Below are 19,980 nucleotides of genomic sequence, written 5' to 3' on the forward strand. Positions count from 1 at the left end.
ATAAGGGAGAGGGTTCTAAGGCTGATGTCAAGAATAAGAAAGGAAAGGCCCATGATGAGTCCAAGAAGACAGAGGAAGATAAAAGAAATTTCACTCAAGTCCAGAACAAGAAGAACTTTCAAAGGACATCTCCTATTCAGTCTACTCAAACCAGGTACTCTCAACCTTTTAATGGTAATTGCTTTTCTTGCAATAAAATTGGACACAAGGTTGTTGAATGTAGGAGTGGAACGAGCATGGATTCATTTATGTCTCCAAGGCCTCAACCATTTAATGTCAGTTCTATATTTGCAATAGATCCGGTCACAATGCTATTGAATGCAGAAGTAGAATAATGAGGAATGGTTTGATGAACAGAAACAATACTATGACTGCTCAAACTTTTTATTGTTCCTGTTACACATGCAGCAAGTTTGGTCATAAGGCTGCTGAGTGTAGATCAAATATGAAAAGTGGAAATGGTTCACAACTTGTTATAACTACAACAAACCAGGACATGTTGCTAGGTTTTGCAAAGGAAAGACTGTCAACGCTGCTGTCCCACAGAAGGAAGTAGATTAAGTTTAGATGAAGAATGAGATGGGCAAAATTTGGAAGGAAGAAAGTGAAGGATGGATCTGTACCTTAGAGTTGTGCAGATGGTTCCTTTGGAAACTAAAGAAAGAAAATATTGGCTAAATGGGAGTTACAAATTGTAGGTTTCTCAAACCCCCTATAAAGCATAGGTGCTAAAATTTTCATCATACAAGTTAATGGTGGCATCGATATATTTGGATGATGAAATTATGTCTTCTGGTCAAATTTTAGAAGTAGTTTGTCTCTTTACAGAGGTTTGTTGACCATTTGACAAAACTCTATTATGACAGAATGTGTGAAAGTTGCTAAATCCTACAAGCATTCAATGCGGAACTACTAGTGCAGATGAGGAAGGTATTTATGTGATACGTTGCGATTTTGTTCTCACCTCATGTAGTCTAGTGTGACAAAGAGCTAAAGAGCGAGGAAGGTTTTTTAAGTGTTGTTGCGTGCAAATCCTAACGGTTTAAATTCAAAATATTTTCAATTTTTATTGCAAACTATAAGTTTCAAAGGCTAAAAATGGCTACACCTAGGATTTTAGACATTGTGAAGAAACAAGGACCCATATTGAAGAAGCATCCTTATGTTTCTATGGCGACTCACCAATTTGGAGCGTTTTCTCATGTCCCCATCAATGTAATCCATACAGAGGACTTCCGCATGTACATCCATGCACCCTTGAATGAATTCAATCATGTGAAAATAGAAGATTTCACGAACAGACACTTGTTGGATGATCAATTCATGTTAAAACCGGAATATGCTAGTTTGGAGGAAAAAGATTGGATGTCTGGAAAAGTTTTTAAATGATGTATGAGGAAGAATGGATCAGGATCGTTCTGAGCCAAATTCATAACAAATTCATCTAGATAGATCAACCCTACATGATCAAAAAAGAAGCAATAAGAGAGGTTACAAGGTTGTGCTCCATCGAAGAAGTCCCTGCATTGAAATCTATGAAGAATGATGTTGTTATCAAACTAATAGGAGCTAAATTCAATAAGAGAGCATTGACAATATATATGACATTGTTGATTTGGGAGTTTGATATGCCACAATGGGTATCGCCTACAAGATATATTTTAGAAACAACAAGGGCTTTTCTTATGCAACAACTACTCACACTGCATACCAGATGGTCAAAGAGGGAAAAGATTCTAACCTTTGTGAGTAACTACGATAGCAACTTATGGAGACTCTACGCAAAACCAAGGAAACAATATACAATTTCCAGTATGGGTCTCTTATCATTTCCCGGATGCTTTATTTCATGAAAGAATTGCCTGGTGTTAAAAATATTATGTGGAGATAAGATGTTTCAATAGCTTCCCAGGGAACACATGCACAGCTCTTGGCTAGTAAGGTTTATAATGCAGCTTACTAAGGCTCCTTCAAAACTTTCCAACATGAAATGCAAGATAGGTGCAAAATACCTACACAAGTTGTTGAGAGATACAAGGAAGTAATTACATTTATGGTGGACAAGGACAATTGTTATATGGATGTTGTTGAGCCTAGGACTTCATGGATTCCATAATTGCCATATGAGGTCTCCGGACCTAAATGGGTTTAATATGTTGATATATTGGTCAGCAAGCCAAAAGACCCTAATGTAGAAAAGTTTAGTACCTATGAGGAAATAATAAATAATATAATCAAGAAGAAAGTGGATGAGAGATTTACGAAGGTTAAGGCAGATTTAGAGAAGTTAGAAGCACAGCCTAGAAGTATCGTTGAGGCATCTCGAGTTTCTGTTGATGCCCCACAATCACCACAAGTGCCTAAGAGAACAGGAAGGTCTGCAACTGCTACAGCCACACTTCCTACATCTTTCGGAACACCACCTAGCAGAAAGAGGTCTACTATCCTGGACCAATCTGAGGCTCCTACTGAGAAAAAGAAGAAACCAAGGAGAAAACAACAAGCTAAAAGAGAAAGAAGAAGAAATGAAAGCTTTTGAGTTGAAGAGAAGAAAATAGAGGACCGGGCAAGAAGAAGAGGAAGAAAGTTCAAAAATAAAGGGCAAGGGAAAAGGAAAAGTGGAGAATAAGGAGAAGAAGACCAAGAAGTCTCCTCAAGAGACACCTAAACAAGAACCCTTCAATGTAGATGCTATCGTGAATGCAATTGAGTGTCATAGGGCACTACAAGAAACAGCTAAGTTACATCTCGATGTGCCACTATATAATCAAGAGATTATTGAACAAGCAATAATATTTATATGATGAAAAGTAATTTAACCTTGAGTGATATTCTTCACCAACTTCTGCAAAGCCTTGCAGATGCCCTAATGGAAAAGAGAGAAGAAGTTGTGAAGTTAGAAGCTAAATTAAGAGAACAAGCTATTAGACAGGTTGGATCCACATTGTCTAAGGAAGAAATAACAAAGATCACACAGAGACAATCACAAGAATTGAGAACAAAGCAGAGAGTGAACACCCTAATGAGCAAGAGAGGAGAAGGAAAACATGAAGTCCAAAAGGAGACAGAAGAATTTACTACAAGGATCCTAAAGGAGACGAAGGAGGGAGAAGTAATAACAAAAGAACGAGTTCCTCCTAATGATACTGATTTAGAATAAATTCTTAATGTACCTACATGAGACATTGAATGTGTCTGCTTTTGGTTTTGATAGAGATAGGTGGTGATGCTGAGCTAAATAAGGAGACTCCTCCTCTGGAGAAATCTAATACTAAAGCACAAGGTGCAAATGAACAACAAGAGTGTGAAGAGAATGCCCCTCCTCCAAGTAATACTAAGCAAAATAAAGAACAAAATACTTCGGAGAACGGAAGAAATATGGTTGCAGAGGTGAATGCAGGGAATGAAGAAAACATTGAAGGTGAAGAGAACGAAGAAAACAATCCTGAGAAAGCTCAAGATGCTATAGAAAAGCTGATTAAGAAATTTGTTGATTCTAAGAACAATCAAGATGTTGGTGAGAGATCCTCTGATTCCTTCAAAGACCTATTGGCTCTACTAATGCAGTTTGAGCTTGTGGTAACAACACAATTATTGTGAATCCCAAAACATGAGGTACAAATAGATTTGTCAAATATTTCCCCTCTTCACAAATTCTAGTTGGGTGACATCCGACATGCATCAACTAGAAAAGAGATACTATGGAAACATGTGAAGAAATCAAATTTAATTGATGATGCAATAAGAGTAATACAAGAGGGTTTACCAGAGGTAACATTGATTCATCAGCTCCAGAACAAAAGTTAAACCTGCTAATGGATTCTTTTGAGGCCGTTCAGCACACATTGAGCGGAGGGCTGAACAAGAAGCCCTGAGAAAGTTTAATGACAACAGGATGGCTGAAATTTTTGACAAGTGTGCCAATACATACAATAAAGAATAAACTATGGGACAATATAAAGAAGTTTAAGGATGGTGTCGATGAAGCTACAGCACTATATCAATTTTGCTTAAGGTGGCCAGATTCTGCAAAGAACATTCAAAGTCATATTGACTCGATTGAGTCACAAATCTTTCAATTGTCTGGACTCTGGAGAATATGATCTAACTAAGGATAAAGATGGCTCCACTAGGGCTCAAGTGGAGAAGCTTCATTTGCAGCTATCTTTACTGCAGGATCAAAGGGAAAAAATCAATAAGCAATTTAGTCTGTTGAGAGAAGCAATGAACTAAAGGTTGGCTTCTCTATCTAGTATTTTAGGAGAAGTAAAGCAGATAGAACAGAAGATGAAGGTGTAGGATAATGTTGAGGTTGCTGAAGACTTGTATATACAATTTGAATGCCAAAACCAGATCCTTCCTTCAGCTAAGGCAAATTGGGATGCAACTCTTGCACAACTCAAGGTAATGTTTAAAGGTATTTTACCTTCTAAGGAAGTTGCCAAGTCATACAGGAGAAGTTTTGTGGTTGTACAGCTTTGCGGAGGTTTGTAGTGTCATTTTCGAAGACTTCATGTATATAGTATCAGTTTTTGAGGGATCTCCATCTCAGGGGGAGATTTTTGCAATGAGGTCAGACTGATTGGCCGAGTTCATACATGTTTTGGTCATAAATTATAGATATCATGCCCTGCTTTTCAAGGTCACCACACACTCAAAAAATGCTAACTCTAAGCTAAACAATCAGATTCTACATCTAATATTTGTGCAGTGCTCCCTCAATCATTGAAAGATATTTATAATTTAAAATTTAACATAAAACCATGTTTTCAATCCAATGTTTTCAAAGGCCATCAGTAATTATTCTGAGACTGTTGAGTAGACATTCATTAATGAAAAAATATCCAACAAAAACTTCACAATTTTGGACATAAGTTGTAGTTGAGCATACTGAACAGCATACTATGGTGCATAAGCTACAATAATTTCAAATTATAAAAGCAAATTTCCAACATCAGTAAATGCTAAAATATACATAAAAAGATTAAAAATTGATATCAGATTGCTTGTTGAAATGTCCAAACAATTCAAGCATCTCTGCAGTTTTGAACTTCATACCAAAAGTATGAAAAATATAGCAGGTATGGCAAGATTTTGATCTTAATTAACAATGTGGTTTATGGCAATGGGTGCTACCAACATCAAAATACAAGCAAAAGATCATTAAAGCCTTAAAAGGGATTTCTGAAAAATGATGGCCAGTGACGGGAGCAAGCTCAATCCTGAAGCTTCACATAATCATTACAAACAAACTCATATTTTACAACAGAAAATTATTAACAGCTATGTAGAGGGGTAGGAAGGGCAACGGAGAGGAATAAACTTGCCTCAAATAACTCACTCAAATCATCTGCCTTCATCTTTTTCTTCTTGGGTATGGTGTAGCGAATAGTTTCTAAAACATCTTCTAAGAATAATTGTTTGACAGGAAAAGTGAAACCCTGCAGCCAAATCCCAGATATCCATATCAAATGTCCTAAATATATTTATCAATGATTATAAAATAACACATGGAAACTAAAAATTACAAAATCACCAGACTTACTGGTATATATATTATTGGTGCATCTCCAAAATATTTAGAAAAAAGCTCTGCATTGATGGTTGCACTCATCAAAATGATTCGTAATTCAGGGCGCTTGGAAAGCAGATCTCGTAAAATAATCAAGAGAAAATCTTCATTCATGCCCCTTTCGTGGATTTCATCCACTAGTACATGAGTAACAGCATCAATATTTGGTCGATGTACCTAAAACAAAACCACAAAACAATAACACGAATCATAGTTTCTGTAATGTCCTCATCTTTAACCTAGAGAGTTAGCCACAGTAAGCAATTTGTGGTCAAGGGAGTGGCAAACCTTGAGCACCCATAGCTAGTTAAAAGTTAGTAGCAGTAGATATACATAGCAAGTTGATAATTAGAAGCATAATAGATCAAGTTGATATGTTATTCATCCATCAAGGGATAAAGACTTGCAAATATCCAACCTACCAAGCTCACATATTGTCATGTATGATGCCCTTGCTAACAACCATTTTACACATACAAGATAATGACCCTACAATTGATTACAGTGATCAAATACGATCAATATAACCAATAAATTAATAATAGATGCAATTATCAATATGTCTTAATATGTTGGAATATACTTGACCAGCATGGTGAATCAAGGAAGAGAATTACTCAGCATTCAAGATACTTAACAACAACTTCATTTGATTAAGCAGCGAGTGTATTAAAGGGGCAACGATTACAGAGCAATCGGATCTTTGATGGTTATGATATTCATTATGCAGCAATCCTATATTCAGACAGTAATATTATTAAGAGTAATGGTCAGCATAACCAGCGATAATCAAATATATACAGCGACTTATGAAGATCGAATTATTTATTTGGAGCCACTTATAATGATTCCATCCCAAGACAAATAAAGAAAGACTAGTATCATGTGACCCAAGGTATGGCAGGTCAAGGGCGATAAACACTCCATAATGATCGAGTCAGGGGTAAGTTCGCATCTATGATAAGGCCGATCAATAACACGGTAGATCGTGGTTAGTAACCAGTTTAAATATTGCATTGAAAGAGAGGCATGACATCGATTGAGATTAATTAGGGAGTTGTTAAAGACAGTGATTTAGAGACAATTGCTAAGCAGCAATTATGATAAACATGTGCAAAGACAGCATATAGACAATGATTAACAAAACAACATTCAGAGACATGATCTACATAATAAACCAGTTCATCTATGTTATGAAGAGTGGCGATTAAGAAACAAAAAGTCGCTCAGAATTCAAGAGATGCAGCTCTTGATGTTGCAAAATATATATTGATGATCCATCTCATTCCTAGAAGCATCAATTTGGAATATATCTCTTTTATTTATCTCATTGTGGATCTGATCTATATTGAGTGAATTGCCTTTGGCATTATTGACTACATACATTTAGAGACAGCACCCCTGTTGCTAGAATTATTCAATCATATCAGACATGGCAGAATTTCCAGAATTGCATAAGCCTATCAGCATATCAGAAACAGTAATTATTGCTCTAAGCAGTAAATAGACTTGATTGCAAGGATTGAAGGATTACATTAGAAAAAGCAATTGTATCGCTATAAGCGATAATTAAGGATCAGATATTGCAAGCTATAAGAGTCATACTAGAGACAACAATTCATATTGCTATAAGCAATACCGTTATATCTCTATTCCATAGTTATATTGCCATATTTGTCATAGCAAGGATCATTGCACTAAGTGCAAGGCATACAAATTCACTTTGGCATACATATTATTGCATATAACAGAGATAGCAGGTGACATTATTCATTTTTATTTTATACATATTTATCTTCATAGCATCCATTACATAGTTTAATTGCAAAACCAGATAGTATAAGTTTTAAGGAATTGAAGCAATTGTCCCAATATTCCTAGTTATCCTAAAATGGGACATTACAGTTTCAAGACTCAGACTTTGGTAAGCTGATTTTTAACTCAAGACTCAGCTTAGCACTCACACTCAGCACACGCTTGATTGAAAAAAAAAAAGTAAAACCATAAAATATAGAGATTTAACAATTAAATGCTTTTATTAGCATCCGTCAACAAATCAAAATGATTTGTAATTCAGGGTGCCTAGAAAGCAGATCCCATAAAATAATCATGAGAAAGTCTTCATTCATGCCCCTTTCATGGATTTAATCCACTAGTACACTAGTAACACCATCAATATTTGGTTGATGTACCTAAAGTAAAACCACAATACAAAAACAAAAATCATAGTTTCAAGATTCAGACTTTGGCAGGCTGATTTTTAACTGAGACTCAGATTCGGCACTCACACTCAGCAATGGCCTGATTGAAAAATGGAAAACCATAAAATATAGAGATTCGAACATTTGATGCTTTTATTAGCATCAATCAGATAGAAGTTACTTTGATCACAAGACAATTATACATCAATATAATGAGTTAAAAAGAAGATTTAAGCTTAAGGAAAAACCTCATGGATTGTCAAGGCCAAGTCTTGATGACACAACCTAGGAGCTAAGAACTAATGCAATATACGTGACTGAGGCTAGAACTAAGCACTGTACACTATCAAATCCCATCTAAAATTAGGGGCATATATTAAAAAAAGTTTGATGTCATCATTTAATAAAAGATCATAAAAAGAAACTTCACCTGACATGACTTTAAAGTGTTCACATTTCGATTTGATGGTAAAACATGGGCAAAGCATTAAATTTTAAAAAATTTATGCTATTGTTTAGAAAGAAATATGGTATGTAGGAAAAAGAACATATGAATTGTTTCTGCAAACACCATCTACAGTCTCTATGCTTTTCCTTCCCAAAAAAATGGTAGATTTTGGGTTTTCTTAATGTACCCTGCAATAAACAGAGTGAAGTGCTCTCTATAATTCACAAGGATATGTTGGTGTATGCTGACAACCTGCGTGCCAGTTGAAAAAAATGTTATTCTACACAAGTCTGGAGTTTCTTCTCCAGGCTTCCTCACTTCTCTATAGAACTAAGCTTCCCCTTTACCTCAGAGATCACAGCTCACACACCCTGTACACTTGTTGTCTACACCAACCACATAGGAAAGGCCCCATTGTTCTTGCCCCAACACAAAATAAACTTGCACAGACGCTTCGTCAAAGGCTTTTCTCAGCAGGCAGCTCCATTGACAGACTTGACGAAGAAGGGGGCATTCGTTTGGACTGATCAGGCACAACAGTGTTTTGAGAAGTTCAAACAATTGATGACCACATGTCCAGTATTGGCTGTCCAAGATTTCTCTAGACCCTTTGAGCTTCAGTGTGATGCATCAGGAGAGGGTATTGGTGCAGTTCTCATGCAGGACAAGCACCCCATTGCCTTCGAGAGCCGGAAATTGAGAGGGCCTAAGTGGACTTGTAGCATATACGATAAGGAGATGTTGGCCATTATGCATGCATTGGCCAAGTCCAGGCAGTACTTGGTAGGCTCCAAATTCAGCATCAAAATGGACCATAACAGTTTGAAGCAGTTCCTTGGGCAGCATGATTTGAATGACCGCCAACAGAAGTGGATTAGCAAGCTGCAGGCATATGAATTTGACATCACTTATCTCAAAGGAAAGAACAATGTTGTTGCAGATGCATTGTCACTGAAAGATGTCAACCAGATTTTCCCCACAAACTGATTTTTTTCTGATCGTAATTCCTTTGACCAGCCATTTTAGTTTTGAGTTTTGATGAGTTGTTTGCAGTTTGTGGTGTCTAATATTGTTTTTTTTTTGCTTGAGGTTTATGGTAAGATGCGAGAAAACTAATGCTAGCAAATATAGTCATTGACTGAAATAAACAATCAGCATCTAGGTTTTATTAGCAGCAACTACAAATCAATAGAAATCATTGTTAATAACATTCAAAGCCAGTATTGGCCTACCAGGGGTCCCAAGCTTGCCCGGAAAGCCTCCTCTATTTGACTGAATTTAAAAGAATGTTGGTGGAAAGCTTGATAACTGGAATAGAAGCTCCACACCACTTATTTGACTCTAAAATGAATTATCAAAAACAATTTGAGCAGAAATAGGAAGACCCAGATAGAAATGCCAATGGTTGCTAGGCAAATCTTCCCAAATTGATCAATTTTCCTCATATAAATGCTGGTGCAGCTCACATACACTGGAAAATCTTCAAATTAACCACATACCTACCTTTATTAATCCCTGACAATGAGATTTGAACACAAACTTCAATGCCAAACCCCCATATTTATTTTATTGGCTCACCCAAGCATGGGGAATGGTACGGATAAGCTGGAAACAGTACGGCCTGCATTAATTATTCATGTGACTGCTGGAAGCTAACTGTAACAGCCCAGATTTGATGGATCAGACCTGCCAATACCCTTAGAAATGGATTTCCTCCTGACAACAACCCTCTGTGGTCAATTTCTAACAGTTGATGCTGCCGTGGTGAAGCTGGGAAAGTGGGAAATCGTCCTCACTTCAGCAAATTGGAGGGGTTTCGTCCTCAATTGCTCCAATATCATAACCTCTGCTGCAAATCGTGCAAATCAGACAATAAATCATAAAATGAAAAGTTGAGAATGAATCTCCAAAACCCACAACTCCTTTCTTTATCTCATTTCACCTTAAACATATCACCAAAAGCATCAAATAAAGATTCCATGGGAATCTTCCTCCTCAAACTTGGCACCCACTTGAGGGGGGGTCTCCACATGAATTAATAACCACTTTTAAATTCTTGAGATTCGCCTAGGGAGGTGTGCAAAGGACTTTTTTAATAGTCATTTATTAAGTAGTTTAAAAAGTAACTTATAAGTTACTTTATTAACTTTTTTCTATTTTTAGAAAAAGTAACTTATGTAACTTTATATTATAAAGTTACCTTTATTATTTCCACCAAAGTCATAAAATGACCAAGTCTAGGTCCCCTTTGGCTAGCAAATTCATCTCCAAACATCGAACTTCACTTGTGGAGATGGATGACAGGTGAATATGAGCAATTGAATGGCAACTAAAGAAGAGGGGACATTACAGTCCTCCCTTCCCGGGATTACTTGTCCTCAAGCAACTGAAGAGTTGGATGTTGTAGAATAGCATCTCCTTCCCAAGTGACATCCTATATGGGCAAATCCTTCCAACGAACCAAATACTCTCTAATCACCATGTTCCTCAATGTCCTCTCACGTTGGTCCAGGATCTCAACCAGAGCCATAACCAACTTCCCTTCCTCATCTAAGGGAGGTAACACTGAAGAAGGCACTGTGCCCTGTCTAAATGCCTTCTTGAGTCATGACACATGAAACACATTATGAATCATGCTCTCTGGTGGGAGCTCAATCTCATATGCCACTTCCCCAACTCTCCTCAAAACATGATACGGACCATAGAACCGAGGTTTGAGCTTCTCTTCCCCAGTCATCTTCATAGAACTCTGTCGGTAAGGTTGGAGACGCAAGAACACCATGTCTCCAACCTCAAATGACCTCTCAATCCTATGGCGATCGGCATATAACTTCTAATGATTCTGGGCTCGCTGGATGTTTTCCTTAAGTGCCTTAAGTATGTCTTGGCTCTCCTGAAGCCAATCCTGTGCCAGTGGTGCTCTACTATCTCCAAGTGCCAAATCCATGAATGTCAGGGCATCATAACCATATAGTGCACGAAAAGGAGACATATCAATAGACATATGATGTGTTGTGTTGTAGCAAAACTCCCCCAAATATAACCAATGAACCCATGAACGCTGCTGTCCTGACACATACTTGCATAAATATCCCTCAAGCCACTTGTTCACAATCTCAGTCTAACCATCAGTTTGAGGGTGATAGTTGGTGTTGGGTGTCAACTCTGTGCCAGTAAGTCTAATTAACTCCTGCCAAAAGAAACTCATGAACCGGTTGTCATTGTCACTAACAATGGTCTTAGGAAGACCATGGAGCCTAAATACTTCTCTGAAAAACAGATCAGCAGCCTGTGAAGCTATATAAGCTGCTCCTATGGCAAAGAAATGAGCATATTTTGTCAGTCTGTCCACAACTACATATATACAATCTTTCCCTTGGACCTTGTGAAGACCCGTGATGAAATCCATCGAAAAACCTGTCCATTTTTGCTCCAGTACGGGTAATGGTTGCAGCAGACCAGCAGGGTATGTATTTTCAGTTTTATTTTGTTGGCAAGTAATACATTCCCTTACATGTTGTAAAACATCATCTTTGAGGCCCTTCCAAGAGAACCTCTCTCTAATCTGCCTGTAGGCCTTACCATACCCCTGATGTCCTGCTACAGGAGTCATGAAAAGCATGTAAAATCTGATTTTTCAGTTTAGATTCTGGAACTAAATAAATTCTTCCCTTGTAGTAAATAACATTATCCACAATTGTGTACCTGTCATCCTAAATGATCTCATCCATAATTTCACATGCATGCTGATTTTTGGAATGCTCTACTAAAAGTTGAGATTTCCAATCAGCTGAAATCTCACTCAATGAACATAGGGCAGCAATGGATGGCTTCCTAGATAATGCATCACCAGCTACATTGGTTTTCCCCTTGACATATTCAATGTCAAAATCATATGCTTGGATCTTACTAACCCATTTTTGCTGCCTTTCATTGAGATCTTTTTGTTTTAAAAAGTACTTAAGGCTGTTATGATTAGTTTTAACAGTGAATTTCCTTCCCACTTTTGTGAGAACATGCATAATAGCCAACATTTCTTTATCATAGGTGGAATATAATTTCTCATTGTCTTTCAATTTTCTACTCTCATACACAATAGGATGATGATTCTGCATAAGTACTGCACCCACACCTTCTCCTGAAGCATCACATTCAAGCACAAAAGGTTGGGTGAAATCAGGAAGTGCCAACACGAGACAAGTACTCTATCAAATACCTCATGTGCTTCCTGACTCCATCTGAAAGCCCCTTTCCTGGTGAGATCTGTCAAAGGTGCTACAAGCTGAGAGTGACCTCTTACAAACCTCCTGTAATAGGCACATAAACCAAGAAAACCACGTAACTCTGAAATGTTCCTGGAAGGTGGCCAATCAATAATAGCTAGGATCTTCTCCTGATGGACTTTGACTCCATCAACTCCTATCACATGACCCAAGTATAAAATCTTAGTGAGCCCAAATTCGCATTTGGACATCTTAGCATACAAGGACTGAGATTCCATAATGCTCAACACCTCATCTAAGTACCGCAAATGTTCCTCCCATGATCTGATGTAAATCAATATATCATCAAAGAATACCAACACAAACTTACGCAGATGCTTATTAAATATGTGGTTCATGCATGACTGAAATGTAGCAGGGGCATTAGTGAGACCGAAAGGCATCACTAAGAACTCATAATGACCATAATGGCACCTGAAGGCTGTTTTGTGAATATCAGACTCCCGCACCTTAATCTGGTGATACCCCGATCGAAGATCAATCTTCGAAAAATAAACTGAGTCATGAAGCTCATCCAACAACTCATCTATGCGTGGAATAGGATACCAGTTCTTAATGGTTTTCTTATTAAGTGCACGGTAGTCAATACACATGCGTAGGGTCCCATCCTTCTTCTTCACCAACACAACTGAAGAAGCAAAGGGACTAGAACTCGGTCTAATAAATCCCATGTCCAGAAGTTCCCTGACAGTCTTCTCAGTCTCATCTTTGTAGGCCTTAGGATGGCAGTAGGGAGTAGTCATAACTGGTTTTGCTCCATCCTCTAATTCTATCACATGCTCAAAGCCTCTATTAGGTGGCACACCAGGTGGTATATCACTAAACACCACCCCATGCTTATCTAAAATCTGTTGTATATCAATGTGATATGATTTGCCATCCTGAGATGAAGGTGCTTTAGATGAAATAAAGCACTGGGTAGCCCAAAGGATATCTCTGTGCCTGATAATAGTCTCCATCCTACGAGAAGAAACCTCATTGGGACCTCCATCCGATAATGCCCTCAATATTCTCTTCTTGCCATCAACTAAGAACTCCAACTACATTCTACGGTGATCAATGACATATCTGCCAATCCCCTGTAACCACTGCATACCAATAACTGCATCATAATCCTCTAAGGGTAAAACATAAAAGTCATTTGTCAAAGTGTAGTCCCCCATCTGGATACTAAGCTAAGAAATCCTCCTGGTACATTCCAACACTGCACCATCTGCAACCTTCACTCCAAATCCTGAAAATTCCTCCGTTTGTAACCCATGTTTCTCTACCAAGTGCTGATCAATAAAGTTATGGGTTGCTCCAATATCTACTAAACACACTACACACTGCCCCTGAATAGTTCCCTTCAGTCTGAAAGCGTGGAACTTAGGATAGCTGGAAAGAGTAGCCATGGTGGCATTGGTCCTAGCCTGTGCATCAGTAGAGTCAAGCTCAATCTGTGGAGACTCAATATGCACTCCCTCATCATTAGTGTCTTGGATGTGCTCATCCTCCACATCTGAGCTCACTTCAATGAGATAAGCTTTGCCTTTGCCAAGGCACCTATGTCCCGGTTCCCAAGATTCCTTACAAGTAAAACACAGTTTCTTCCTCCTCAATTCATTTCTAGACTCTTGATCAATCCTAGGAGAAGATGTGTTACCCTTTTGTGGATTGAAAGGCTGGAAGGGTTTGGAGCTCCTGGGAAAATTTTTGTTTTGCTGAAAAGTGGAGGATGGAGGAGTGGTGTCTAAATCTAATATGAGTTGAACAGCCTCCTGCAGAGTCTTAGGCTTCAAAGCCTTGACCAAACCATGGTATCTCTCATGAAGTCCCTCTATGAAGAGCATAACTACCCGCCTAACAGGCATCTCAGGTACCATCACTGCTATACGCTGAAATTCATTAATATATGTATCCACATGTCCCGTCTATTTCAGGAGAGGTAAATCCCTGTAATAAAGTTCCACATCCTTCCTTTCGAATCTGGAAATCAGCCTCTCTGTGAACTCTGTGTATGAATGAATAAGGGCGTGATTTTGCGTGACCAATCCATGGTGCCACCAGTCATATGCGACACCCTCCAAATGCAGGACAGCAAACTAAATGGCCTCATTTTCAGCCATGGGTTTCAAGGAGAGGTATATATCTAGCTTGTGAACCCACGCTCGTGCACTAGTGGTGCCACTGCCATCAAAAGTGGATAAGATCAGCTTATCTGTAGCCTTCTTCAAATCATTATTCCACTACTATCTGGGTCCCCTGTCATTCTATCCCCTCATGGAATCACGGCGCTGCATACAATATTGATGCAACGGAAATGCATCTCTGACATGTGTTGGTAGACGTGTCCACTCATCACTAGCAGCCATAACTATATCTTGTAAGGTGATTCCATTTTGTGGATCAGCCATTGGTGGTTCATCTCTAGGAGTGCACCGAGGAAGCATAGGCCTATATGTTGTCCTAGTATGGGTCTTGTCTCTCCGTGGTGAGATGGATGCACTACTCAAGGAAGATGGAGTTCTACTGCTGCCCCTACTTCCTGTAGCTGATACTGTCCTGCTATGGCTCCCATGCCTTCCCCTATGATTTCCCAAATCCATTCTATCAAGTGTGTCATGTAACCTGTTGATTGCCTGAACAATTCTTGGTTGTGATTCAGCCAAGCTCCGCATAATCTCGTTAGGATTGATTGGTGCTTGTCTCTCCTATCTGGGTGGCCTCCTCTCTCCTTCAGGTATATCACCCATATTAGTACCAAAGCGTAGTTCCGTGACAAAGTTCAAATCCACTCTAGGTCTCCTGCGTGTGTAATATCTATAGGTACCAAATCTGCCCCACTGCATAGAATTACTCTATTGACCCCAAGCTGGCAGGATCATTGCTCTGATACCACTGAAAGATGCCAACCAAATTTTCCCCACAACCTGTTTTTTTTTCTGATTCTAATTTCTTTGACCAGCGATTTTAATTTTGAGTTTTGATGAGTTGTTTGCAGTTTGTGGTGTATAATATGGTTTTTTTTTGCTTGAGGTTTATGGTAAGATGCGAGAAAACTAATGCTAGCAAATATAACAATTGACTGAAATAAACAATCAGCATTAGGTTTTATTAGCAGCAACTACAAATCAATAGAAATCATTATTAATAACATTCAAACCCAGAATTGGCCTACCAGGGGTCCCAAGCTTGCCCAGAAAGCCTCCTTTATTTGACTGAATTTAAAAGAATGTTGGTGGAAAGCTTGATAACTGGAATAGAAGCTCCACACCACTTATTTGACTCTAAAATGAATTATCAAAAACAATTTGAGCAGAAATAGGAAGACCCAGATAGAAATGCCAATGGTTGACATGCAAATCATCCCAGATTGATCAATTTTCCTCATATACATGCTGGTGCAGCTCACATACACTGGAAAAACTCTGAATTAACCACATACCTGCCTTTATTAATCCCTGACAATGAGATCTGAGCACAAACTTCAATGCCAAACCCCCATATTTATTTTATTGGCTCACCCAAGCATGGGGAATGGTACGGCTAAGCTGGAAACAGTACGGCCAGCATTAATTATTCTTGTGACTGCTGGAAGCTAACTGTAACAGCCCAGATTTGATGGATCAGACCTGCCAATACCCTCAGAAATGGATTTCCTGCTGACTACAACCCTTTGTGGTCAAATTCTAACAGTTGATGTTGTCGTGGTGAAGCTGGGAAAGTGGGAAATCGTCCTCACTTCAGCAAATTGGAGGGGTTTCGTCCTCAATTGCTCCAATATTAGAACCTCTGCTGCAAATCGTGCAAATCAGACAATAAATCATAAAATGAAAAGTTGAGAATGAATCTCCAAAACCCACGACTCCATTTCTTTATCTCATTTCACCATAAACGTATCACCAAAAGCATCAAATAAAGATTCCATGGGAATCTTCCTCCTCAAACTTGGCGCCCACTTGAGGGGGGGTCTTGTTGACATGTATTTTGTACACAGCCAAATACAGAATAAAATACCCAAATGGTACCTTATCCTCTCTTGAATAAAGCCTCTGAATGCTGAAGATATCACGAAAAGGATCAATCAGGATGACTTCAAGAGAGGATAAGGTACCATTTGGGTATTTTATTCTGTGTTTGGCTGTGTACAAAATACACGTCAACAGAATTGGCGCTAGAAGGAGGGCCTGATCGCGATGAATTCCTAAACACCCAAAAATCCAGATTCTATCAATTCATAATTGGCAAGGAGTAATCTTAAGGACTTTTTACCCTCCTCCACGCTCGACAGAATTGAAGCAGAAGAAAGGTGAGCGAATACAAACTCTTGAATCCAAGGAAGATCAGTGGAAAGTATTTTCTCAAACACTCGACGGAAGTGATACAAAGAAGGAAGGTGATCGCTGGGTCGTCAGTTGGACTTGCGAAAACAAGGAAGCAAGCTAGAACCAATTGAACGTTCAAGTTGAATCTGAGATATTCAAGATCTCTCTTATTCCAAAAAATCCAAAAAAAAGTGAAAAATAGAAAATCCAAAAAAAATTGAAAAATAGAAAATCCAAAAAAAGTGAAATAGAAAATCAAAAAAAGAAAAGGTTTCACGAGGAGCAACAAGTTGATTTTCCTCAACTTTGGTGGAGATTAGATACACAACTCTATCCACGCAAATTGTCTGAGTTTGCAAGACCAAGGCAGTGTCGAGTTCACGAGACAGAGGAACATGATGAAATGCATTGCTTGAAGTGCTTATCAAGAATGGAATCGGCAACGCAAGGAAAAATCTTCTTTTGGGATGTCCTCAGGCCAAAGGCAGAAGAAGGCAACCTCAGTGTCCCAGAGAGCAAGGATCCTCTTCTAAGCTTCATGTGGATGATCGAGAGTCAACTCATTTTGAATAGCGAAATGCGTTTTGAAAACATATTGCTACCATTGTGGTGTAGAATTCACAACTCACCTCACTCTGAATTTACTTGCTCAGTATGTGAAATGGCTATCAATCAATTTAGAAACCAGTTTGGAATGCCAACTTTGTCCGAGGAAAAATGCATCATGAACAGATCTTGGGATGCACATCTCGCAGCCGAATTTAGGAGAACCTATGAACAGGACATTGCTCCAGCATCTGAATGTGAGAAGGATCACTTGTACATTGACGATACCAATGCACCTAAGGAACAATCTATTATAGTGGATAGCTCGCCATGCCTTGCACCTGAAAAGGAATACCATGAAACAAAAGTTGAAGAATCAATTGAGAATACTCAAACAGTGATAAAGGAAGATCCAAGAGTTGAACAAGCAATCGAAGGAGAAGATGACTCATTCCTTGAAGAATTCTCATTTATACTACAAAACGAGATCCTTGAGGTTGAACTGCAGGAGGTTTCAAATGCCCTCATTGAGGAAGACAATCAAGTTGAGATGTTGAACAAAGAGATACAAATCATCATAAGTGAGCCCAGGTATGAAGAACAATTCAAAGGGGCGCTTGAAGATTTCATCACCATTATGCTATTTGAGGAAGTGTTGAAGGATCTTGTAGAGGAAACACAAATGGAATCACTGCCAAATTTTTTTCAAGATAAGCAAGTTACTATGAGTGATATGATCCATCATCAGCTCCGACCTCCCGAGACTAAGCTTGAAGAAGAAAGGCCACAAGAGATTATCTTTGATCAACCAGAGGAAATGTTTGAGGCTCAATCCATCAGGGAGTGCTTGGTTTTTGAAGATATGCTAACAAAATTTCATGAAGATGCTTGGTTTATGCAAGATGTCTCAATGGAAGCAAAGAATGCTGAGCTATTCGAAGGGGCGCTGGGCTTGTTTCTAGAAGAATTTCCAAATCAGGACCAACATACTGCAAATGCTCGTGGAATGATTCATCATCAACGGCGACCTCCTGAAGCAGCTAGTGACCTTGCTTCCGACAATGCAGTTCCGTATGAGCCTAAAATATGCCAGGTTGTCTCTTTCCTTAATCCTTGCCTTGAAAGTTATTATGATTTTGATTATGGGGATTTTGGGAAAACAACTTGCATCTGGATTGATCATGGTCCTAATGAATTACCCCAGTTGATCATTTTGAGTGAAAATTTGCCTGAGTATGAGAGATGCATGGTGAGAGTTTGCTTTTCTGTATTTAAGGATGAATTTGCCCGACTGAGAACCATCACGTTTGCAATGCTCCTGTTGCACAACCTGAGAAATCATGTGAAGTCATGTATATATGTCGCTTCCTTGAGTCGTGTCGAGTCTGGGAGTCTTGTATATAGGTTTAGAGTAGGTTTTCTTTTCGCGTTTTAGATTAGAGGTCTTTTGAGCCTTGTTCTTAATTTGCCTTGAGTCATTTGACTCATGATCTAGTGTGGCTCAGGTAGTTTAGTTGTTTGCTTTCTTTAGTTTGCTTTTGGTGTGCGCTTTAGCTTAGTTTGCTTTGTGTCAGTCCGTCGGTCGTTTGCTTTAGTTTAGGTGTCTTGAGTGGGAGCCTCCATCTTGTGAGAAAGGCGTTTGTGTTGTTGCTCACACACTGGCAACATCCTGGATCTTATGTTAGACTCATTTCTTAGATATCTATTCATGAAGTGCTCGAAATCCGAGGTTGTTCCTCTCCAGCTTTATCATCTGATCAAGACCTGCATTTGACTTGGAAGGGAATCATTTTCTGTATCTTGATGCCGACATCTGTTGATTACTATATTTTCACACATTAATAGACTCCAAGTCATTATGGTTTTCAGGCAAAGCTGTGATTGGTGAAAAATCTAAAATCTGACTTCAGTGCCACCGCGATCCTCAAACCCTAGTAAGCTTCACTGCTTACAAGCCAAAGGAATTGACGGAGTGAAAAAGCAATATCAAAAGGAAAAAATGAGAAAATGACAGAGAAAAATGAGAAAAAAATGAAATGAGATGAAATATCAAAATTGGCTAAGGGGAATATGCGAGTAACTCCATCGGGGCTATAGATGCCTGGCTGGCAATGGAGCAATGTTCGTGAGCTTGCGGCGATAACCTCGTCGGGACTATGGACATTTGACTGGCAGCGAGGCTCTATCCAAGTTGCTTTTGAGGTTCAGATAAACTACGTAGCTAATCACAGGGGAACCTGAAGGTCATAATTGTCTTGTCGAGAGGAATGAATACACTTGCGCACACCTGGGTAATCAAAGACTAAGTGTCTAGGTCTGGTCAAAGATTTTCCTTCCACTTTGAGTACATAGATTTTCCTTCCACTTTGAGTACATTTTCTAATCTCTTGATGAGCTAGGTTGAATTTTCCGGAGGTTCTAGGTGTCGATTGAGTCTTTATCTCTAAAATGTTCAGGAACATTTATTCAAGGTGGCGCTAGATGTTGTGACACATCGCCCCATTGCAAATGGGGACCCCTGCTTTTTGCTTTTCTGGGGTTTGTTTTTAGGTCTTTTAGGGTTTTGTCTGTTAGCCTTTGCATTTTGAGTGTCACCAAGGGGATCACCTGGATAGTAGGTCCT

General features: G+C 38.8%; 1 protein-coding gene across 2 annotated transcripts in view; it reads right to left on the minus strand.

The window, feature by feature from the left end:
- The window catches only part of LOC131028053 (DExH-box ATP-dependent RNA helicase DExH1), a 187,239-nt gene that overhangs the window by 61,851 nt on the left and 105,408 nt on the right, over positions 1 to 19,980 (minus strand). For both annotated transcript variants that reach the window (XM_057958233.2, XM_059220056.1), the window contains 2 exons: positions 5,546 to 5,749; positions 5,328 to 5,441 (listed from right to left, as the gene is read on the minus strand). In XM_057958233.2, the coding sequence (XP_057814216.2) occupies positions 5,328 to 5,441; positions 5,546 to 5,749 (318 nt within the window). The remainder of the gene's footprint in view (positions 1 to 5,327; positions 5,442 to 5,545; positions 5,750 to 19,980) is intronic.

This window comes from Cryptomeria japonica, chromosome 1, assembly GCF_030272615.1.
Source record: "Cryptomeria japonica chromosome 1, Sugi_1.0, whole genome shotgun sequence".
NCBI classification, from domain to species: domain Eukaryota; kingdom Viridiplantae; phylum Streptophyta; class Pinopsida; order Cupressales; family Cupressaceae; genus Cryptomeria; species Cryptomeria japonica.